This window comes from Didymosphaeria variabile, assembly GCF_027946475.1.
Source record: "Didymosphaeria variabile strain IMI 356815 chromosome Unknown scaffold_2, whole genome shotgun sequence".
NCBI classification, from domain to species: Eukaryota; Fungi; Ascomycota; class Dothideomycetes; order Pleosporales; family Didymosphaeriaceae; genus Didymosphaeria; species Didymosphaeria variabile.
The window spans coordinates 3,226,554-3,249,738 of record NW_026611621.1 but is presented as its reverse complement, the minus strand read 5'-3'; the positions used below and the strand labels follow the sequence as shown (position 1 = coordinate 3,249,738).

Sequence of the window (23,185 nt, the reverse complement as noted above, 5' to 3'; positions counted from 1 at the left end):
CGTACTTCTAGTTACTGTACCACTTTACGGCGGCTTCCTATTGGGAATGAACCTAGTTGCCTGAAATTCTAAAGTCAACAAGTGTAAGACACAATGGAACTCAGTCAACCATGCGATTGTTCCCAAGGTCTCGTCAATCATGTTAGAGTGGCTTCGCTTCACCGAGAAGTAGAAGAACTCCTAGCGTATCTGGATGTCATTTACAAAGCTTTATACTTGCGAAGCTTCTACGAGGAACAGGCGCACAGTAGGAATTTCGGCCTCACCATACATTACCAGCTCGTTGCATGTCGCGTTGGGGCCGGGGTGTGCAATTGCCGCGGCGGCTCTTGTACATAGATAGGTCATCGTTTTAACATCATCATCCCAGTGGGCATAGAGGACAAAAGCAGGTCTAGCCAATAATTCAGTGCAAGTAGCCTTCGACAAGAAGATGCCATTTCAACTCCTCTAGATTTAAGGGCTCTGGAGATATTGTATTAGTACCGTTAAAACAATTTTAAACGCGAATAATACTTACATCGCCAACCAATACCGCACCCAGCATTGTCGAAGTTGGGTTTGTAGCGAAAGCCATGCTCGACGCCGCTAACATTTATAGCAACACTTCAGAATGTGTTGACGTGTTCGTTTTGAACCGCAACAATTCTTCGGTGCTAGTCTATAAATACCACGCAGGACGTGGTACTGTTGTGTGAGCTAATCGGGACGGAAGATTGTGTGAAAGATGAGAAAGTAAACAAAGGCGAAGGGTACACCTTGCTGTCACTTAGCACCCTAAGAGTCTGGCCATGGCCAAACATAACACGTCGAATTGCAAAGCTAGCAGTGTCTGATCCGGTCAAAAGCTCGCAGTGAATTGCCGCAACAAACGCCGAATACACAGCTCACAGTGATGCACACGATAATCGGTATTAAATAGAACTAGTTGATGGTGTGTTAAGCTGTATCGAAAATCATGCCTCGAGTTGATTAACACACCCGGCCTTCTGCACAAATATCTGCCTTGAGCTGATTATCTAGCAACGCAGTCACACAAGTCTCTATCTGCCAGTAGTCTAACCAAAGACAAAGAAAGCACCCCTTATATGCATCCAGTGGTCTTATATATTGACGGTGGTATCGCCTGATCTATTTATCAACTTCGGTGTATTCTTCCGTCGCCCTAATAAACGAGACCTACGAACGCCAGACCCTTGATATCGATGTGTAGGGGTATTACGTGTGACGCACAAAAATCCCAACATGTTCACGCTAAAATACCTTCAAATGCGGAAGCCAGTGCCAGGGATCTAAAGCCTTGACAGCCTTTGCTAGATATCATCTCCCAGCAATCCATCAATCGCAGTCATGCACTCCGGAGTCGAAGTTCCTATACTGCGTCCGAAATGGGCTACTGAAGTTTTGGGGCTTATTCTTCTTCCCCTTGTCTTCCAATTCCGTCTCTGTGTTCCCTCTAGGAGAGCATGCCGTCTCTTCTGGGTAATCTTCACCTACGCGTCAAGCCCGTCAGCTACTTGATATCAAGTCTACAACATAAGAAAATCAATGACGTTGCGCAAGAATCTTACGCACTCGCAACACCTAACCCCTCACAAAGTTTCTTCCTCCACATGCCACAAACTTCTTCGAAACCATTGACAACGTCACCGCAAGCGGCGCCAACTTCTCGATCTCGTAACCGCCTGTCCCAGTCTCCATTGTCAATGTAGCCCATACCCAATTCCCGTAGATCCATATCTTTCTTCCACTCTGCTAGCTGGTCTTTGCTCGATCTGAGCTTTCGACTCGCCTCATTCGCCTTCTGTCGCGACATATGCAAGCTATCTGATACATTTGAAAAGTGCTCAAGCAGTTCGCGTGTTGATAGCGTAAGCTGAGAGAGGGCGATCAGGGCTTGTGGGGAGGAATGTGGGAGGAGCTCGAGGGTGCTAGCTATAAGTGGGAGGAGAACTTCGATCTCTTCGGCAGGAGGCATGATGGCACGGGGCCCAGTCATGATAGCAGTGGCGGAGTTCAATGTTCGAGATTGATGGGTGAGGTGTGTAGTCAGGGCGTCGTGGGCGGTCTTTAGTCTGCGGTTCGGGTTAGGGTGGACTTCTTCGGATATCAGGAAGCGACTCACCTTGTGGCTCCGTTCTCGATACCGATCTGGCTTCCGAGGTCTCGTAATTGTTCTGTCACCCGCTTGACTACACCGTCCGCCGCGCTGCCATTCTCTTCCATGCCCCGCCGTGCTAGGCTTTCGATAGCAGCCATGCGATTTTCGAGGGCAGGTGAGATGCCCTCGTTTGATTCCAGGTCTGAATCGTCCCCGTAGTCCGATCCGTCGTATAATGAATGCTGCCTCTGATGTTTCCTACTCTTGACTGCAGACTGTGGACTGAGCCTCGTAGCCGCAGGCGAAGAAGTCTGCATTGCGACGCCGCTGTCCCTAACACCGTTCACGGTGCCGACGCCTCCGTCGTGATCCACCGCTACGCCGATGTTGTTCGCGCCCTCGTGCGGCAGATCGTCTTCGTCCTCGTATTCACCTTCGACTCCTTCGTCGTCCTCGTCCCAATCATCAAGTTCCCCTAGTTCGTCGGCCAGATTCCCCAGACCGCCGTCTCCACCGCCATCGAAATTTTGATGTTCGAATTCCTGCGACAATCGTGGCGTTATTGACGAGTATCCGGAAGAGCGTCGACGTAAAGAGTTTCGATTGGACGAGGGCGTGGTATGGGACATGTCAAGACTCGAGGGGCGGCGGCGGTGAGACGAATTAGGTCTGTGTGTGGGTGTTTGCGGCGGCGAAGACATGTCGTTTCAGCTGTGATTTGCACTCTAGAAGATGCAGAGCGCTGATGGCGGGGAGACGGGAGAGGACAGAGGCGGTGGGTCTGCTGTGGTGGCCGGTGAAGGTACGCATCCGTGTGCGGATATGAGACGGCTTTACGCTGCAGGCATGTAGCGGCGTGCGGTCCCTTGGTATGCCCTGCGTCGTATGTTTCCAGGTCCGTGGACCAGGTTGCCGCCGCAAATGAGGGGTAGCGACGCGTGCGTTGGGTGGTGAGCCTTGGGGTGTGGAATGTGATGCGTTGTGGTCGCCGGTCTTGGCTGTCTGCAACGATGCAGCGAATGAATGTAATGGCACAATAGCGCAAAGTAGGCTTCTGGACTGGTTGTCACAATGCACGAGGCGCAATAGCAAGCGAAGAATGTGGTATGTGGAGTGAAGGCGCGAGCTGCGGGGCCGCACGTATGTTTGTTGACCGAATCGAGGGTGCAAGCTCCGTGACAACGCCGTCGTCGCCTTTCTTCTCGTCACATCCGAAACTATAAACATCCCAGCACATATACCCCCAACACGTCCAGAATGGCCATCACAGTCACCATCTGAAAACTTATCATGCAAGCAGTTGCTGACGCCCACCGACCTGCACTTTATCGCAAGAGCCAGTCTATTACGACTATATACAGATCAAGTACGAGCCATTTCGTGGGACCGTACGGAGTCTTTGTCGTCCTTTCCCAAGCACAGAACGACGCCCCTTAGAAGAGTCCAAATAGATGGGTATCCTTACAATACCAGGAATCGTAATTGCCATGCTCCGCCAACGCCATGTGCTGCAATGCCCGTCCTTGATTTACACATGTTACCGATCTTTTGAACAAGAACCGAACCGTCTTCGTAAACAGCCACCGTAGGACAGAGTATAGTGTAGTGAGAAGAATGCGATGGCCCGTGAACTCCCGTTATGCCCTAGAATGCCGCTGGAAGGAAACGCGTGACAACCGTATTGCGGTTACGAAGGCTTGGCCTGATCGAGGGACGCCAGCTGCTTCTTGAGCTGCGTGAAGAAGTCCTGCCCACTGGGCATGAGGTGTGGCATGTTGCCTGCATTCATGTTACTCCAGCCAAATTAGACCTGCGCAATTTAGGCATACCTCGAGAGCCCCAAGCACCGCTGCTCCTCTTTGCTACAGAATCCCCTTGTACCTTGTGGTATGCGGATGGTTGGTCTAGAGGTTTGCCATTAGTCCCCATGTCTGTTGCGAGCGCGTTGTTCGAGGCAGATGTACCTGCGACGCTTTCAAGGTATTCTGCGACGCACGTCAGATGCAGCCCTTCAATTGGCGGGGAAGCTTTGGAGGACATCGAGGAGCTCTACACTCCGAGTGATGGCCCGCTACAAGCTATGCGCGCTTACTCTTTTTCAAGAACTCCTTGACTTCGCCAGCATTGAAGTCCTTCACAGGTACGTGCTGTTCTGCGGGGACACTGGGTGTCTGCGCCTGCGCCCGCTCACCGCCGCCCTGTCCTTTTCCCTTCCACGCGTTGCCAGACAGCGCCGACATGGCCTGCTGCCTCCCGCCATCTTTGCCTGGGTTGTTCGAGCCAGAGGCACGGTTGCCTCGTCCCTGCGGCCGCTGCCAGCTACTCCTATCTGCTGTCAGACCAGATGCGTCCACGAAACGCGTCGGAGGAAGCTTACCGATTCTCGCCCGCACCGCTCATTTTTCGCTTCCAAGGCTCAGAAGGAAACAGGTGGGGTGGGGATGAGTGGAAGGGCGGAGGTACTGTTAAATGCGCACCCAGTGAAAGCGGAAAGCGCGACTGTCTGTGCATGATTGGCCCAGCGTTAATAAACTCCGATGCTGAGCCAATCATGCTCGGCGTCGAGCTCTTGACAACGCACAAAATCCACTGCCTCTGTACAGGCCATTGCCGCGTGCGCGTTAGTGCTGAGCTGCTTGCTCCAACTGCTGGACGAGAGAGCTCCAAGCTTACCGCGGGGCAGAGTCCAGGTGCCGCAGACATCACGTGGCGCGCGTTAATCTACGCATCGAGTGAACAGCTTGAAGCCGAGCCAAGTGGTACAGCGGTGAACGTGTTACGTTGTACTTTTGATCTATTCGTACCCAGAAGCTCTAGGCCTGCTCCGTAGCCGCCGCAGAGGGCTCCGGCGACTCGGAGAGATTTGCAGGCTCCATTTTCCGCCATAGAGCTATGAAGCCACCGCCGACTACCTCCTGTCCTGCTTTGGGCCGACAGACCATTGCCCACTTCTCTTCATTCTTGCCAAGGTCTTGTGCCAGCTCGTCGTCCCTGGCCTCCTGTCCCTTGATAACGTCACTCGACTCCGCGCCAGATGACGCATCTGGCGCAGCCTTCTGCTCCGCTTTCTTCAGCGCTGCTCTGGGGCGTACAGCTCTCACATCCCATTCACGGATGGTGCTCGCGCCCAGCTCGACGACTCGGTCGAGCAGGTAGGGCATCCTGTCTTTACGAATCTTCTCGACACATTCCACTATCTGGGTGATGCTGGGATTGAAAACTGCAAGCAGACCGTCGATATGTAGCGCTGATGCCACGACGTCCAAATACGTGTCTGCACCTGGGAGGTCCAAAATGACATGGGATAGGAATGGGTCTTGGGTCTTCCTAGCTTTTTGCTGTTCCTTGATCCAAGAGCCAGGGTCTCCAAGGTGGAAGTCGACACTGCCGGCATATATGCCATTCTTGAAGCCTTCCACAATCTTTTTCGCATGCTCCGAGTGCTTGCTGGAGATGTCAAGCGTGTGTACGATGGCACCCCGGCATGTCCGCCAGGACTCATTATTCGCGTCCTGTAGGTCCGCAATGGATTCCCCTAGGTAGACCGGGTCTTCCGCTTCCTGTTCTGAGGCATAGTTGTGGAGCTTTGGAAGAGGCGGATTCGCAGCATGTATTGCACGAGCGAGATGTAAGGTCAGCGCACCATGACCAGTACCAGCCTCGAGTATTTCCACGGGTGGGCTACCGTTTATGCTAGGGGAGGGCGTGTCGACGTGGATGTCTAGTAGAGACACGATCAGGTTCGCATCGGAAGGATAAATCTAGCTTCTGTTAGGCGCCCTTCACTCGTCTCGAAGGCGTTGGAGCGCGTTCGATGCAGTGGACGCACAGGAGTAACCAGTCGTGGCGTCAGACGGACGTACTCTGCAAGCGTGGGCTCGTGGATGCGGTACGCATTTCCTCGCGCCGAGTGTACAAGCTGTCGCGATTCTTTCCCGATAATGTCCGCATGTGCTAGGTTCCCACGATGGGTGTGCGTTTGCTTTGTGGTCTGAAGTTTCACTAAAATCCCGTCATGGCCTGCATTCTTCTTCTCTTTCAGAAGTACGACATCGCCTTCTGTGGAATCGTTAGCATCTGGTCGGCGGGTAAGAACGGACAGGGCGCATGCCTTGGAAAGCTCGCCTGAGGGAGGTGCCGGTCGCGAAGCTCCTCTTAATCGAGCGCGATTGTAGCTGAGCAGATGCGCGTTCAATTGACCTTGAAAAACGCATGGCTTGCATGTACAAGCAAGGGAGGGGGGTTGACGGCGGAGCGGAGGTGAGCCCGGAAGTGGCACTGAGCTTGAGGCCAAGCCGACAAGGCCAGTACACCCGTCGGCTTGCAGACGTTGAAACATGTCACCTGCACGACTACGGTTCACGCTCCATCCGAGACCCAAACACACTAACGCATGCGACTATGGCTATCTGTTGTACAGAGTCTCTTTGATATCGTTTAATGACCGCACCCCTGGTGTGAGTCCAGCTGTTTCCCCGCGGAGGTCTCTCAGAGCGCCATGCCTGCGCCGCGCAGAATCGCACGTCTCCCACGCTGTAGCCACTCGAGGGTACTAACTACAGTTCAGGTTCGGACATCGGTCCAGCTCGGTCTGCTCGTAGTCATCGTCGTTCTCCTGGTGTTATTTCTCGACAGCCGCTACAGCGTGCTCCCGCAAGCTGTGCACAACCACCTACCGCTCCACCACGAAGGCCTCGTAATCACAGACATTACTATACAGACGTGCTCATCGCTGAACCCGATAGCGAAGTGCCATCTCGACCAACAACAATGGCATCGTGTGGAAAAGGACTTGTACCTGGGCACGGGCTGGGTGTCGAAGGCATATGTTCACATCAAGCGCAAGAAAGAGGAGGAGCTCACAGACGAAGACAAAGTCATTCTGGACGTGCGCACAGGAAAGCTGGACCCTGCCATGGCAGACCAGTCGCAAGCATCCGAGAAATGGGAGTCGCGCCCGGCCGGCATATGGATCAAGCGGTCGGCCAGGCGGCACGCAAGCGACTCGAAGAAGACCATTACTGCTGTAGATGTACTCTTCGGCGCGGACGCGACAGAGTCTCGCCCTGGATGGCAACTGGTCCCCAATGGGGCTGTACACCTGGATACCGGTGGTGACGACAAGGTGCCGCATTTATCGATTCGCAGAGGACAACCGGAGGCGGTCACGAAACCTGTCCCTAGAATCACGAAGGATGGTAAATTTAAGATCATGCAAATATCAGATCTGCATCTCAGCACCGGAGTACGGCCCTGTAGAGACCCAGAGCCGAAAGACTACAATGGCGGACATTGTGACGCCGACACCAGGACCCTGGAGTTTGTGGAGAGACTGCTGGATGATGAGAAGCCTGATATGGTGGTCCTATCCGGCGACCAAGTTAATGGCGGCACAGCACCCGATGTTCCCAGCGTAAGTCTGGGCTGCTGTTTGACAAAGACATCATTAACACGTTATAGGCGCTTTTCAAGATTACCGCTGTTCTCATTGAGCGCAAGATCCCGTATGCCGCCATCTTTGGCAACCACGATGACGAAGGAGGCGTACTCAGCCGTGCTAGTCAGATGCAGCTTTATGAGTCGCTCCCCTATTCGGTTTCCGAGGCCGGACCTACGTCTATTGATGGCAGTATGGGTGTCGGCAATTACTACGTCGAAGTCCTCGCCCACGGAGCCAACCGACATTCCGCCCTCACACTCTACTTCCTCGATACTCACGCCTACTCCAAAGATGAGAAGAAGTACAAAGGCTACGACTGGCTCAAACCTAACCAGATCCAATGGTTCAAGAAGGCTGCCGATAGCTTGAAAGAATCGCACATGAAGTACACCCATATCCATCTAGACATGGCCTTCATCCACATCCCTCTCCCAGAATACGCCATTGTAGAGAACGAACGTCTCGGTCAGAGTCCAGAGCGTGTCACGGCGCCACGTTTCAACACACACTTCAAAGACGCTTTGGTGGAACAGGGCATTAAGGTTGTATCTTGCGGTCACGACCATGCGAACGACTACTGCATGCTCTCGAAGAGCCAGCAGAGCGATCCTGAGCTGTGGATGTGCTACGCTGGCGGAAGTGGCTTTGGAGGATACGGTGGCTACGGCGGCTTTCACCGACGGATTCGCCTTTTCGAAGTCGACACCAACCAAGCGCGGATTTCCACATGGAAAAGACTAGAGTATGGCGATATTGCTGCTCGACTGGACGAACAGATCATTGTCGATTCTGGCAAGGTATTGCCAATGCAAAGTCGGTAGCTGGGCTTTGTTGCTGATTCTGATACCGATGTACGGGTTCGAAACAAATTCCACGGCTGATCGGAGTCAGGAACTATTCATACCACATAGCGAGGCGTTCCGGTACTTTTGGGTTGGGCTGTACGTTGGGTGGGGTCTATCCCGGTCGCTCTCGGAATATGTAAGCTGAATGGCTTGACACTTCTTTTGTACTTGAGTTTATGCCCCTTTCACTTAGTTAAAGACTTGAATGACCAAGTATCATGTAAACTGTAGAGAATGGTTTTCTATCTCCGAACTATCACACGACCAAGAACACCTGATACCTCCCTTAAGTAGACGTCGCGGCCGCAGCCACCGAGGCTGAACTCGCAGCCGCACTCGCACTCCCTGCAATCGCAACATTTGTACTCATAAACACTTCAAAATCGCTCATCGCCGTCGTAACAGCGGCAATTTGAAAAGTATCGCCGAGTGTCCCATCAAGCCCAGCATTAAAGAAGCCGAACTTAAGCCCCTTCTTCATGCTCATTGTGTTGTTCAGAGCACTTGCGGCGACAATTTCATCTTTCCTTCCGTCTTTCCGTAGCCAGACGAGCTTCCAGCCGCGCTTGTACGCACCCAATGCCTGCACCTCCTCGCTCTTGGAGCTGCGCCATTCAAAGTATTGAGGGGCTTTGTTGGGCAGGCCAATGCAAAAGCAGTGCCTTGTGGAGTGGTTCTCGATAGTGATTTCCAGCGGATAGATAAGCTCGCCACCATCGTGTGGGAATATAGTCAAGTTCGAGGTACTTCCCATACCTTTCATCTTGAGTGTTGAAAGCGGAGATGCTTTCTTCTCAGAGCCCTGAATGAGCTTCATGGGTTTTCTCAAACCAGTTTGCACGACTGTGAAGAGTTTATTGTCTTCGTGGGGACCTAAAGAAAACGTGCTGAAATGCATGTAGACGTTGAATTGGGTTGGGAATCGCGATGACCGTAGGTGTTGTGAAACATGATTTGATGGCTGCGCTATTGAAGACTCGCTGTGGCTGTATTCTGGAGGTGGCTGCTGCTTCCCATCCCCAGTACGTGACGGTTGCAAGTCATTGTATGCGGGAGGTTCCGGCTCTGCGGCGTTGGGGCTGTTAAAAGTTGCGGGCTTCTCGGGAATTCTCATCTTGAGAGGTTTTGGAACAAATTGCGCAAGGGAGCGAGACTTGTAGGTGCTGCTGATGAAGTTGTCTGCGGATGTGGTGCTGATGTGGGAGTAGTTGGTTTCGAATCAAGTCTGGCTGTGCAAATTCTCGAATGCTCGTGATCAATGGTACGTAAATAATAGAAAACAATGGCAGAAGAAGTTCTTGTCCACTGATATATGTCTCGTTGGTTGCTCCACGAAATGGGTAGCAATAACAGCCTTGTGAGGCGGAGCACAGCGCTACCAAAGCCACCAAGATTTTGCCCCAATTTGGAAAAGCGAGGCATACTGGTGTGGCTGTACACTACACACATCGCGTACCTGCCTTTTGATAGTTATAGAGGAGCTGTTGATTTCGGAGACATACAATAATTAGAGACGGTAGCCGTGCGATTGCGCAGATGACTACACTGTTTCATTTCCGCGAGTAGGTATGCTTGCTTCTCAACAAAGGCATTCGTTTCTTGCCTACCTTGCCGCCAGGCAGCGCGGTCGTCAAGAGCTAGGTCTCCTTATATGTGTCTGTCGTAAGCAACATGTGCGATAAGAGGAAGCTCAGCCAAGAAGTATCATGGATCTGGGCGCAAAGCGTTGTGGTACGTCGTCATCAAAGCTGCCGTGACGCGAACCCCTGCAATTGCGCTAAATCGGAAATCACCTAGACTGTTTACGTTGGACGGGACGATTCAACCCACCAGAACATACGTCTCGTGCAACTCTCCAGCCTTGGCTTCCTCTTCCTATGATGTATATACTATCGCCTCTATGAATGATCGTGTATGCATACGAACTTCGATACCCTGAAAATATGGCCAACGAGGACGCGACGGCAACGCGCCTAGAAAACATCGAAACCGAGTTGCAGTCGATAGCAACATGTACAGCCACGACCGTCGCGAAGCTCCAAAACTTGCTTTCTATTGACACGGCGCAGTCGCAGAAAGAGAACGTACGCGCCAAAAGCGCAAGAACGACCAGCGCCCAATCAACAATTCGTCGACGACCCGGCACAGCTACTGCAGCGAAGGCGGAGCACGGCCTCTCTCCGCGACAACGATACATACTGGCGACACAGACAGTGAACGCCACCCTCAAGTCTCTTACCGACGCCCTGAAGACACCAGTGACGCAACGAACAGCCAAATCGCCGCCAGCATCAAAGCCCTCTCCGACCGTTGCGACGAATGCGCAAAAGCCTCACGCAAAGAGCTCATCTGTCACAAATCACCCACTGAAAGAGCGCTCAGTCAGCCAGGCCACCAACTCGTCGACAAGACCAAAGGGATTGCGCCGCTCCTCGTCCTACCCGACCTTCACAGACCCCGACGCAAGCCTGCTTGCGACTGCCGAATGCGCTAGGCTAGGATTCGCATATCTGAGCACATCAGAGGGTGCTCAATTCGTAGGGAAAAATTCGCCTGAACTGGCATTGGAGAATGGACGGCTGTCACTGGTTGGAAAGCTGGTGACTCATGGCTTGGACAGCCTTGCAGTAAAAGAAATGCGCTTATTGAAGAAGAGGCTGGACACATATACTCTGCGGAAGAATGGAACAGAGGAGTTACGACCTGCCTCTAGTCGGTCCGCGTCTCAGCAGGTACCCCCACCGGAAAAGGAAAGTCTGGCAGCACTCTTAGACTTTGGTGACGTGGATCGCACCAATGCGGCTATTCCCATCATCATCAATTTGCAGATCTACGTGCTGCGTGTGATTGGAAGACTCAAACGTCCACGACATGTAGAAGCGGTCTGGAACTATCTCAAGCTGTCGCATCCTTCGAACCCCACTAGCCTCATCTTGCACACTGCGAAAGAGAAGGCACAACAGCCTAAAGCAGCACGCCAGCTGGAATCACTCGCGCAGACGATCCTCAATCTTTGTCCTAGTATCTCCCCCTCAGATGACGATGAGCAGCCACAACCGTCTCCAGATATCGTTCTATGCTTGCAACATCTCGCGTTTGGGGTTCGACAACGATGGTGGGGATTGGCTCAACACCAGGGCAATAAAGACAAGGAGCTCATCGAGCCTTTTGGAAAATGTCTCGTAGCTTTTACGAGACGGTCAACCTTACCTGCCGCAAAGCAGTATAGGATTGCCGAGTCCTTGTATTCGAACTTGCTGGGTACGGGCAAAACCACTGACTTTTCCCAAAGAGATGGACAGGGCTTGTCCGAACTCAAGAATTCGACGCTCGCATCACTCGCACGTGCTGCAGATCTTCCCGAGGAAGCGTTCCGGTGGTTGGGAAGTCAATCTTCTTCTTTTCTCACGAAAGATTCTTCGGCAGCAATTACGGTTCGATCGGTTCGCGTCGCCTCCATTTCCCTCGAAGCTTGCCTGAAGGGCTCATCAAAGCCGGACCAAGACGCCACCATCGACACTGCTCTCGAAAGGCTTTCCGGTAGCTTGGATGGAACAGCCAGGGATCTGGAAACGCTACTGCTAGAGGTCCACGCATTACGGCGCGTAGCAAGCCGTATCCTATCATTGATTGCTTCAGTAGGCAATACAAAATGGTCACCAACGCTTCGCGAGCAGTGTGTACGCATCGTCGCAATTAGCATACACTTTTCTAGGAGATTCATGGGAAGCCGGCCTACCGAAGATTCCTCTCCTGGAAAGATAAAATCATACCAAGCACGTCTAGCCATTGCTGCTAAGCTTGTGAGGAGTACTGTTGATGCTGTGTCAGTCTGTTGCAGACTGCCATTGACATCAGATGCCGCATGGGAAGAGCTCGACGTATTGATCCAAGACTGCGTGCGCTTCACATCGCAGCTTGAGGAAGAGTCGGTAGACAATGATTATGCGGGCTTTGGCTCGCAAGAAGGCACGCAGTCTCTCTTTGTCAAGTTCTCTAACTCGTACTGGACCTTGCGGCGACAGTTACAAAAAATTGGGTTCTGACTCCGCACCCGATATAACGGCTATGCAACGATCTACCGCGCTTCTTCATTCAAGATCACAAGCGGAGAAGGAAGCCGGGCACCTCAGCTTGAAATTAGAACGACTAGGCGAAGAGCTAGACAGGCTTGATCGCGTTCAGGAGTCCCGTGAGGCGTACGCGGAATGTATTCGGGTATCACTAAATGACGACCTATGCGAAGCGATCGCTGAAGCCTCGTCCAACTTCCCTGTTGTGCATGTGTTTGGAACGGATCCTTCTGTCAGTGATTTGGGGCGAGTTCTCCGATTGTATCATCGCTCGTACATGAAAAACGGTCTACGCAAATCTGACGAGCTCGCTTTCTTCGACAACGTCGAATACACAGCTGTTGTGCGCGGGGCATTGCTCGAATGGCAGCTAGGAACTTACGAACAAACCTTATCGAAACACCGCAGTTGGGATGCTACTCTCAATTCGTCGGTTCAAGCTATCGTGGACCGCCTTGTCAACATGTATACGCCTGAACAGTTTCCGGTGAGACGAAAAAGGCTACACCTGCTACTTCTGCAACTATCACAGATGTACCCGAACATCATATCAGATGCCTACACTTCAGAAGATTACCAGCATGGAAGCGATGTGGACATCAACCAAACGAAGGATCGCGATCTGTCCCGATTCGGAGATCATCTAAAAGCCATGATAACCCTTAAGACTCTACTACACCAAGGTGACCTGTCGCTCCAAAAGCTTCGCAACTGCTTCAGTATCTGGGAGTCTATACTTGACACTACAGCATCTTGGGTTGAGGTGGAAGGTCAAGTTGATAATACTGACAACTGGCTGGCCGCGATCCAAGCAAGTGTGGACTTCCTCTGCGCTAAGGGCGAAGAATACGAAGCACTTCCAGTGCTTCATCTGCTTGTTCGAATTCTAGAGCTCCAGACAGCCTCAGACCGATCGGAACTAATCCTAGCCTTGAGCACCCTGGGCTTACAATCCTTGCGACTAGGCTATTCTGGCAAAGCAGGGCTGGCTTTTGCAAAAGCTGAAGTGCTGTTGAACCAGACCGCCTCGGTCGAGGCGAAGTTGCGATGGCACATAGGCTACGCTGAGTATCTCTTGAGCATCGGTAATGCCTCGAAATGGTAAAATATCTCCTAACCGTTCTATGTCACTTTAACTTACACACAATAGTGAAAGTACACTGTCCGCCGCAGAGACACTTGCTCGGAACAATAGCACTTTTACCGACCTGTCGAAGTCCTCCACAAGCCTTTCTGGGCGTATGAAGTTCAACAAAGTTATAGCAGAAGCTTGCTATGTCTCATCCCTTCTCTGTTCCAGTAGAGGAGACTACAAGAACGCGGCAAGACATGCTCGACAGGCTGTCGTGCTCAATCGACGTATCTGGGCTGCGCGAGAGGGCAATGCCAATACTCGCAAAGCTGTTGCGGCGAACAGTTACAAGTTGACAGAAGCCCCCATCAGCGCGCATTCTGATTTATCAAGTTCCATGCGCCACGAGAAAGGCGCATCTCTCACCAGCTCTATCACTCACGAGGCGCTCAAAGGACCGGAGTTCTGGTCGCTCGTTCCGTCTCTATATAGAGCCTTGACACAACATTCGATTGTCATAGCGAGCCAAGGGATGCTTGAAGAGGCTGTTTACGTACTTCAGCAAGCAGAAAAGGTGGTTTCTGCTATCGGTTCCCGGACAATGCTTGTAGACCACGCCAGCCGTCTTGCAGATCTATGGATTCAGAGTGGCCGACCCGATAAAGCACAGCCCCTGTTTGATGGTCTAGATGTGTCTCAGTCGGTCAAGCATTTGAGCACTATTTCCTATCATCTGTCGCTCGCGAGAATGCATCACGTAAGCCAGAGATTCGATGATGAGATTGCTCAATACGATGTGTTGGAAAAGCTGCTACACCACTTATCATCACCTTCATACGTAAGATCGACGGTAAGATTTACGCCCAATCTGGATGTTGTGACCGACAACGTATCTGCGCTCACTCTGGAAGAATCAAAGCCTGCAGATGTTCAACAGACGCGAAGAGTAAGGGCGCGAACCACAGCTGTCAAGGCCGTCCCCAATACTGTTACGAGGATGACAACCCGCACGACTCGCAAAGCACCTCTCACGAGCGAACCCACAGCCGTTCCGAGAGTCTCGAAGAAAGCCACTACTTCGCCTGCCTACGAGAAACAGAGCGCCAGTGAGCACTGCACATCACTGGATGCACTACAAGCCGACGTCTTGTACAGACGAGTCGCTACGTATCTCTTGCAGAGTGACGTTGTGAAAGCTATGGATGTTCTGAGTAAGGCCGAGAAGTCAGAACGTGACCGAGAAGGGTCTCATGCTTGGGTGCGCTTCAAGGCAATGTTAGCACAGGCGATCAGAAGTATATCTAATGATTTCACCTTCAACACTTTACCCGAGTCTACGATCGCATTTCCCTCTATACCGCCAAAAGAACGTCAGTCGTCTGACGGAGTTGCCGCCAAGCGCCCAGCTGTCAAGGCTGTCACGAAATTGTCGCGTGGTAAGAAACAAGCTGGAGACGATTTTGTTAAACTGGTCGAGGACGCTCGCGAAAGGCTGGTTGAGGCACATGCTCAGCACGCCACTGTTGCCAGCAATCATGTCTTCCGGCAGCTGTGTGCAGCTCTAAGCCATGCTACGGTTCTACTCTCCGCTGTCTCTCAAGGTCGCATACGTGGGTCTATTCACCCATTGTATTCTGCATATATGAGCGGTACGTATCATCTCAATATACGCGTAAGCATTGCTCACGGAACTTAGAAATCCCAAAGCATCATGCTTTAGCATCCGCTCAAGGCTCTGTTGAGGTCGACCAAGAGACGATGTCGCGAGAAGTGTGTTTGCAGTGGCCGAAATTCATTGAGAATGAGCCACCTACAGCATCACCAGCCGAGTTCCAACATGATTACATCGACATCATCCCCGAAACATGGACCGCTGTATCTTTAGCACTGAGTGAGGAACAAGACGAGTTGTACATCACTCGTTACCAAAGAAACACATCGCCATTTGTGTTGCGCTTACCGCTGTCTCGTCATTCTTCCCGCGACTTGGACGAGGAGGAATTTACTTTCGCAGACGGCAGGCGGGAGCTCGAAGAAATCATTGAGCTTAGCGATTTCACCACGCGAAATGCGAAGGACTTAACTTCAAGAGAGGGCAGGAAACAATGGTGGGATGATCGCCAGGCACTCGATACTAAACTCCGAGAGTTGCTGCTTAATATTGAGAAGATTTGGCTGGGTGGCTTCAAGGGCATCTTTTCGGACCACACCCATCAACCGGCTCTCCTGGCGCGCTTTCGCAAGTCTTTCGACAATGTCCTAGCTCGCCACTTACCTTCGCGGCAGAAGAAGAGCCAGCAAAAGAGACCGAACCTTGATCCAAGAGTATTGGACTTGTTCATCGGCCTGGGTGATGCCTCGGATCCGGAGCTCGACTTTGACGAAGCACTCACAGACCTCATCTACTTCGTCGTCGACATTCTCCATTTCAACGGCGAGCCGAACGCTTACGATGAGATCGATTTTGACTCAATGGTCATCGAGACGTACGAAGCGTTGCGCGCTTACCATGATAGTGCACAAAAGGCGTCTCCAGGAGCCGCCCACACCATTCTCATACTTGACAAGAATCTGCACATGCTTCCATGGGAGTCACTCCCACGCCTTGAAAAGCTCTCAATATCCAGGCTTCCTTCCCTAGCTGCGTTGCGTGAACGCCTCCTTGCAGCCAGGTCGCCGAGTGTGACTCAGAATGCACCTGCGGGCCACTACATCTCTACCAAGGCAGGAGGTACGAGCATGCTAAATCCTTCGGGAGACTTGGGCCACACATGCAAAACGATCAAACCTTGTCTGGATGATATGCAAGGTACATGGACACACATCACCAACCGTCCGCCCTTGGAGCAGGAATTTGAAGACTGTCTGAAGAATGACGAGCTCGTGCTATTCTTTGGACACGGCAGCGGAGCACAGTACATACGCTCACAGGCCGTGCGACGACTATATCTGAATGGCAAAGCGCAATCAGAAGGCGACAAGGAGAAGCCCGGCTGTGCAACCACGTTCCTGTTCGGATGCTCGAGTGTGCACCTCTCCGACAATGGGATATACGAGCCCTCGGGCATGCTGTCGAGCTACCTCACTGCGGGAGCGCCGGCCGTGCTAGGCATGCTGTGGGATGTCACTGATAAGGATTGCGATCGACTTGCTGTCAGGGCTGGCGAGCTGTGGGGTCTTTGGCCGGAGCCGGAGCCTGAGAACGAAGCCAGCATTGAGCCGCCGCCTACGATTAAGAAAAGAAAGGGGAAAGGGAGGGTTGCGCAGCTTGTAGAAGAGGTGGATGCTCCGATGGCAGCGAGCAAGTCCCGGAAGGGTAGTGCCAGTGAGGATACTAGCGTTAGGGTAGGAAGAAGAAAAAGGGGTATTGGTTTGGATGAGGCGGTCAGAGATGCAAGGCAAGCGTGTGTGTTGAGGTATTTGAATGGGGCTGCTGCTGTTGTTTACGGGATTCCCGTATATTTGGAATAGCTGTGCGCTGATAGAAGCTCTGAGACGCGAAAGGGATGCATTTGATCAAGGTTCTACACGAAAGATTCACGTTGGAAGACATGAATGCCCTGTATTCAGACACCGTCCTGCTGAGGGGAAACAAGTTTCAATGCCGATAGTAGATCATCGAGAAACGACACAAAAGTTGTAACAACGCAGGACTGAATGAGTTTCCTCTATGGTAGTCACTGTGACTAAGAGGAGAAGACCTCATATGCATCGGTTGATAGGTGTGGGGGATGCACTAGCCCAACTTTTGCGCATTGTTGTCCTTTTTGGCCAAACATCCATCGACCCAATGGCAGGTACATTGAGCCGGTGAAAGCTGTATGATAGCATATCAACCTCGGCACACCTGAAAACATGCGGTGAGCTTGTGGAAATCTGATAGACAATATCGATGGACCAACCCCGGTACGTTGCAATTCTAGACTCTCTTCATGTTGCACCTGGATGCCAAATACCGGTGAGTGAAAAAGCTGCCGAGACCCGCGTGCGCCAGAACTCAGCCTCGTTCAGGCCGTCTAAAAGCAGGCAACCGCTAGCCATGCCTGGCCTAGTTCTGCGGCACTTGTGAAATGATCCCAAGCTTCCCCGCCGATTTAGAACAGTTGAAGTCACCCACGTAGTTATCCTACACTGTCTCCACCACAGCTTTCAAAAGGCCCGCACGGCACGATTGGTCTCGTCGTTGCTATTCTGGTATCATGCTGAAGTGGGCGGGTACTGGGGGCGCTGCGCTATCCGGACATGCGAACCAGCCTGCGACAACAACGGCGCAGCAGGACAGCAGTTTCAAGGCGTGACACCATTTCCCGCCACAGCCTTATGGATCTATGCAGGTGCTTCAGAAGGCTCGGCTACCGAAATTATCCTTGCGATGTGGTTGGCCAGGTCCCCTTGGGGGCCGACAAGGATGCTTCAGGCAACGACTGCAGTTGCTGCATCTGGGTGCCTAATCGGATTTGCACACAGTCATTGACGGAGAGTGCAGGGCTGTGTGCCGCTGCACGATGAACGTGCGGTCGAACACATTCGGGGTGATCTGAGGGAGGCACAGGCGGCAGCGCGGGGCTTGTGCGGCACTGAAAGCTTGCTTTGGGGGACATATAGAGTGCGCTGGTATCGCTTCTTGAGTCTGGTTTCGATTCCTTCTTCACAAATCCTACTCACAATTTTGCTTTGCGCTGAAGAGCATTGCGACCCATAGACCTTGTTTAAACCTGGAAGCAGTATTTCACGAAAAACAGTCCCTTGAGAACGACACCATCGTCACCATACCCGTCGCACGTACAAACAAACAACTGGCACCGTGTTACACTCGCAAAGTGCTCGACAACCATCACGCCTGTCTTCACTGGCTCACGACCCACAATCATATCTCACAATGTCTTCTCCATCACCGGTCCTCAATTTCGCCATCCGCGGCTTTCAGATTGTTTTCGCGGCTGTCGTCCTTGGACTGTCCGTCGGCATGATCAAGGGCCAAGGACCGTTTCTTAGCTCACCAATATCACTTCGCTACACCGCATTCGTTGGCGGCGTCTCTTTCCTGACAGGGTTCGTCGGTATCGCTGCGGAGTGGGTCTCTGTCTTGCAAGGCATGGTCGGGCTGATTATTGACGGCCTGATCATACTGCTGAACATTGCTGGTGGTGTGGTATGTTATTCCGAATGTCTTCGCCCTCAATTTTGGAAGCATTACTGACCTATGTCATCATAACAGCTACTAGCTATCCAGATCGGCGTCCCCAAATGCAGTGACACAAGCCCCGAGAATCGCAGGGAGTTGTTCAAGAACCATCTTTTCAATGGTGGCTGCTACGGCAAAGAGGATGGCGAGGAGCAGTGCTGGAACGGTGGAGATCGTCTGGACCACTTGAATGAGAGGTGCAAAGAGGCGCAGGCTGATACCGTATTCTTGTGGTTCACTGCTGCGGTCTTGCTTGTTGCGGTGACGATGACTTTCTTGCGCACGAAGAGAGGCTACTAAGCAGGAAAGAGGAGACGTGAAGAGAGTGGCGGAGTGATCGGCGGACGGATAGCAGCAAGAGATGTGTGGGATGGGCAAGAGGCAGGGATATGGCGTCGCGACTAACTATCGTGTAATGATTTGGGCTTGCAGCGAGAGGGGCCGACGAGAACGATTGATATGGTGTGGTCGCCCATGGTATTGGCTTACGTCTCGCTCGCAGATTTTTCTTGTCCCTCGTTAGATACCCACAGGCGTATGATTGATGTCTATATCCACTTGTTTCCTCGAAGCTATTCCCGTTGATTAATAGAAGAGACAGTCCGGCGAGATTGGCACTCTACGGACGAATACGATGTTTCTTTCTACACAACAATGCACATTCTTCGCTCTTCCCCACGAAATAACTTCGACCTCAGCAACAAACCTCTTACGGAAGATCCTCCACCTACCTCACGATATGATACGTTATGGGCACTGTCTGAGGCATAACACGACGCACTGTGCAAATCGTCTTTGCATTCGTTGTTTCCGGGGTGTCAGCTGATCTCGCTGCGAACGCATACCAATACAGGAAGGTTTCGTTCATGTTAGGGTGGGCCATCTTTGTCGGTGCCGTGTCATTATGTAGCAGCATTGCTGGTCCGGTGTCGAATTGGTACGAGTCACTTGAGGGTAATTGTATGTCGTTTCTCGATAGATTGTTGGTCGCGGCGAACTTCTCGGGTGGAATTGTAAGTTGATGGCAGTCGAGTCGAGCATGCAAGCGAAACCAACAATGTATACGGCTCATTGCGATTGGGCTCAAGGGCACTACTTCCAGAACCAGGATCGCTGGGTCAAAATCCTATGGCCCAAATGAGACCGCTCGAAGGGAATGAATTGTAGGGAACGATGTCAGGAAAACCCGCTCGAGCTGATTGGACGGCTACGGATAAAGATCATTCGCCGTGCACACAGAACTGATTCAGCTTTTAGGGTCATGTTGGCTGGCTTCCGCTCGTTCACTTCCACGGCTGCGATCAATGGGGAGTTACTAGATGTGGTTGATGTTAATTGCAGCGGGCTGTAATTCCGTGTGTGTGTATGCTCTGTGGCACACATTGGGGACTGTATGTAATACTTCTCTCAAGCCTAGTATTAGTGTGCGATTTGCAATGTAGAAAATCATCGAAAGGTGTTCCAATGTTCCTCTTGATAGTAGTCCTCTACAAACATAGATATAATACATCTTACAACTTCATGCCAAGCGCCTTGTGTACCCTAAGTGCTTGCCTAATGCTCAAATCCAGCATAATTTCCTCGCTACCACCGGGAATAGCGTACGCCCTTACATCCCTATACAGCCTCTCCACCTTCGCACCTTGACCACCTCGGCTGTAGCTTAGACCACCAAAGATCTGGCTCGCTTCTCTTGCACAGAACTCGAACGTTGTTGTGCTCTGGGCCTTCAGACTGGCGATGGCACCACCAAGCTTCAACATAGCCTCCATCTCACCCATTTTTTGGCATTGGAAGATAAGATTCTCCAACCAGTTGTACGAGGCTTCAATTTGGCGAGCCATATGTGCGAGTTTGAGGCGGATGACAGGGTGATCGACAAGCCGCTTGCCAAAGGTCTTTCGCTTGTGTGCGTACTTGATCGACTCTTCGTAGCAGACGCGGGAGAAGCGGAGACATTGGATGATTATACCGATACGCTCGTGGTTAAAGTTCGTCATGACAACCTTGAAGCCCTGGTTCTCTTTGCCAATCAGATTCTCGACCGGAACCTTGACGTCTTCAAAGGTAATGTAGGTGGTACCGCTTGACCATACACCTTGGCAGTCCATCCTTCGCGTTGAGACACCGCCAGCCTCACGCTCGATGAGGAGCACGGAAACACCATTCATGCCCTTGTCACTTGTTCGCACGGCGGTGGTGAAGTAGTCGCACCAGATACCGTTCGTGATCCACTTCTTCTCGCCGTTGACGATGTAGTGTTTGCCGTCTTCGGAAAGCTTGGCTTCGCAGGTCAGGTTCGCAACGTCGCTACCAGCATCTGATTGAAATTAGTTTGGGATGCTTCGCAGCCACAGAAGATCAACGTACCAGGTTCAGTAATAGCAAGACAGATGCGCTTTTCACCGCTGAGAATCTTGGGACCGATACGCTGGACAAGCTCCTTCTTGCCGAACTTGAAAAGTGGCGGAGCACCGATGCCATATCCACCGATAAGATTCCATACGAGACCACCGCTACCGCTGCGCGAAAGCTCGTCCGTGAGCAGCAGCTCGTGAAACAGATCCCACTTTTCCGGAGGGACGCTCTTTACACGCTTATCCGTCAAATGCGTAGGGTAATGCATACCAAGCAGACCTGCGAGATATCCGCGGTCGCCCATTTGTTTGAAGATCTCGTCCGGCACCTTCTTCGCCTCATCCCACTCGGTCACGTTGGGTTGTATCTCCTCGTCTACCCACTGTCGGACTTCCTCGCGGAGCGCTGCATGGGACTCGTTGAAGTAGGGTGAGTGGTACGACTGGTACCATGAAGGATCAGCGTATGGAATCAGATCGCCGTACGGGTCTAATGCCTCGGCTTCCTCGGCCTCTGCAGTTGGCTGGGGAGCAACGACCCCAGAGTTCGCCTCCGGCTTAACTAGCTCCTTTTCTTGGGGAGGAGGGGTGGCTGGAGGCGTTGGGGGAGCTGCCTTGGAGTCCAATGAGCCGACCTGAAGTTGTTTCTGGTACTTTTTAAGGATGCTCTCATTGTGGTACTTCCAGAACTGCTTTGAGGCGTCCTTGCCTGCGACACGTTGCAGAACTTTGCATTGTTAGCCATTAAGCTGAAGGGTGCATTGAACAACAGACATACTCTTCTTGCCACCAGGGTGATCGTCCTGGAACTTGGTCACATCATACACATCCTCGTCGACAACGATCCAAAGGTTGTCGGCCTTGTTGTGCGACGCAACGTCGGCGGTGGAGAATCGCTGCGACATGACTGTTGCGATGCAATGAACGGAAGATTGGAGGAAAGAAAGAGAGAGTACACTGCTACCAAAAGGTGTTACAGAGAGAAGAACAATGCCGGCTGCCGAGGATGAATGACTTGTCACGGAAGTTGAGGGCTTTCACATGCCGTCGGGCCACGCTAGGCATGCGACATCTGACGGCCAGGAGTCGCAGCAAGCGTGTGGAGATGGCTTCGGTGACGCGCCCGAGATTCACAGACCTCGTGAGCGCTTTCGAAGCTGCGTGATTGGTGGCCGGCTCACTTGCTCGTGTGAAGAAGGTAAACGCGGCCGACGTCATGCGCAAACATGCCGAGGCAGTGCTGTTTCGGGCAGGCGCACGTACCATGCATCTTCACAAGCCCGTGAAGCTGACAATCAGCTGCGTCCAAATGCGTCGGAACTGTGGAGGCCCGCATCATCCCCAGACTGAGACGCGGTCGGCAGGCCTTCTTCGTGTCTTCGACAGGGTCTAGATGCACGTGAATCGCGAGAAAGCATGATTACGCGATTACCTATACGACCCCACGGCCATCTGTGACTCGACGCGCTCCACCCTTGACAGCCTCAGGACATGTTGACGATGTCAGAGGGTTCGATCGGCTAGTACACCTCGGCATAGCAAATCAACATATATTCGATATTCCAAAGTAGCCCAGGACGCGAGCAGGATGTCTTCTACTTGTTCTACTCATGTACATTCGACTGAGTATACATTATTTCCTGCCGTTGGTCACAGAGTAGAAGTCAATCACGATCCTTATCACACAATCGACGTTGGAACTTCTCATATTCGACTTTACTTCATAGCAGCTGTCTCTTCGTGTCCAAAAAAAAAGACCATCGGGCGCTGACGACCCAGTATTAAGTTGCAGGTTCGCAGCGTTTTGGCAGAGTGGCTTGTTGATAATAAAAGTACAAATAATCCTTGTCTCTCCACAAGACAGACATCGATAGCAGCTGTATCCGCATCCGCAATCGCTAATCATGCCATAACTGTCTAAGCACCGGGATGAGGTCCTGAAGAAACGCTCATCTTGTCACGATAAAAAAGGTTCGAAGCAGCTGGCAGCCCGGCGATAGAAGCATAGGGAGGGTGCTTCGTTCGATCAAGACATGATTGTGTATTCCCAGGCGCCGGATCTGAGGATTTGCAAACAGCGCGAAACCAGAAACGAGGTAAGAAGAATAACCG

General features: G+C 52.1%; 9 protein-coding genes across 9 annotated transcripts; 4 read left to right on the top strand and 5 right to left on the bottom strand.

The window, feature by feature from the left end:
• Positions 1-1,567: 1,567 nt before the first annotated feature.
• N0V89_002768 (uncharacterized protein) lies at positions 1,568-2,730 on the bottom strand (the record flags this gene model as incomplete). Its single annotated transcript, XM_056211575.1, has 2 exons — positions 1,568-2,075; positions 2,126-2,730. 2 exons carry the CDS (start codon positions 2,728-2,730, stop codon positions 1,568-1,570), a joined length of 1,113 nt encoding a protein of 370 aa, XP_056075048.1.
• Positions 2,731-3,788: 1,058 nt separating this feature from the next.
• Positions 3,789-4,501, bottom strand: N0V89_002767 (uncharacterized protein; the record flags this gene model as incomplete). Its single annotated transcript, XM_056211574.1, has 4 exons — positions 3,789-3,880; positions 3,931-4,086; positions 4,194-4,426; positions 4,479-4,501. The coding sequence occupies 4 exons, from the start codon at positions 4,499-4,501 to the stop codon at positions 3,789-3,791; spliced, it is 504 nt and encodes a 167-aa protein (XP_056075047.1).
• Positions 4,502-4,914: 413 nt separating this feature from the next.
• N0V89_002766 (uncharacterized protein) lies at positions 4,915-6,440 on the bottom strand (the record flags this gene model as incomplete). Its single annotated transcript, XM_056211573.1, has 3 exons — positions 4,915-5,862; positions 5,931-6,276; positions 6,415-6,440. 3 exons carry the CDS (start codon positions 6,438-6,440, stop codon positions 4,915-4,917), a joined length of 1,320 nt encoding a protein of 439 aa, XP_056075046.1.
• Positions 6,441-6,599: 159 nt separating this feature from the next.
• Positions 6,600-8,362, top strand: N0V89_002765 (uncharacterized protein; the record flags this gene model as incomplete). Its single annotated transcript, XM_056211572.1, has 2 exons — positions 6,600-7,514; positions 7,562-8,362. The coding sequence occupies 2 exons, from the start codon at positions 6,600-6,602 to the stop codon at positions 8,360-8,362; spliced, it is 1,716 nt and encodes a 571-aa protein (XP_056075045.1).
• Positions 8,363-8,672: 310 nt separating this feature from the next.
• Positions 8,673-9,500, bottom strand: N0V89_002764 (uncharacterized protein; the record flags this gene model as incomplete). The annotated part of the gene is made up of 1 exon (XM_056211571.1): positions 8,673-9,500. One exon carries the CDS (start codon positions 9,498-9,500, stop codon positions 8,673-8,675), a length of 828 nt encoding a protein of 275 aa, XP_056075044.1.
• An 829-nt stretch (positions 9,501-10,329) lies between these two features.
• Positions 10,330-12,432, top strand: ESP1_2 (separin protein; the record flags this gene model as incomplete). The annotated part of the gene is made up of 3 exons (XM_056211570.1): positions 10,330-10,399; positions 10,456-10,470; positions 10,535-12,432. 3 exons carry the CDS (start codon positions 10,330-10,332, stop codon positions 12,430-12,432), a joined length of 1,983 nt encoding a protein of 660 aa, XP_056075043.1.
• A 22-nt stretch (positions 12,433-12,454) lies between these two features.
• On the top strand, positions 12,455-17,002 carry ESP1_1 (separin protein; the record flags this gene model as incomplete). The annotated part of the gene is made up of 4 exons (XM_056211569.1): positions 12,455-12,946; positions 12,992-13,560; positions 13,610-15,180; positions 15,228-17,002. 4 exons carry the CDS (start codon positions 12,455-12,457, stop codon positions 17,000-17,002), a joined length of 4,407 nt encoding a protein of 1,468 aa, XP_056075042.1.
• A 1,408-nt stretch (positions 17,003-18,410) lies between these two features.
• N0V89_002761 (uncharacterized protein) lies at positions 18,411-19,016 on the top strand (the record flags this gene model as incomplete). Its single annotated transcript, XM_056211568.1, has 2 exons — positions 18,411-18,683; positions 18,750-19,016. The coding sequence occupies 2 exons, from the start codon at positions 18,411-18,413 to the stop codon at positions 19,014-19,016; spliced, it is 540 nt and encodes a 179-aa protein (XP_056075041.1).
• A 1,211-nt stretch (positions 19,017-20,227) lies between these two features.
• On the bottom strand, positions 20,228-21,978 carry N0V89_002760 (uncharacterized protein; the record flags this gene model as incomplete). The annotated part of the gene is made up of 3 exons (XM_056211567.1): positions 20,228-21,036; positions 21,087-21,800; positions 21,852-21,978. 3 exons carry the CDS (start codon positions 21,976-21,978, stop codon positions 20,228-20,230), a joined length of 1,650 nt encoding a protein of 549 aa, XP_056075040.1.
• Positions 21,979-23,185: the final 1,207 nt, after the last annotated feature.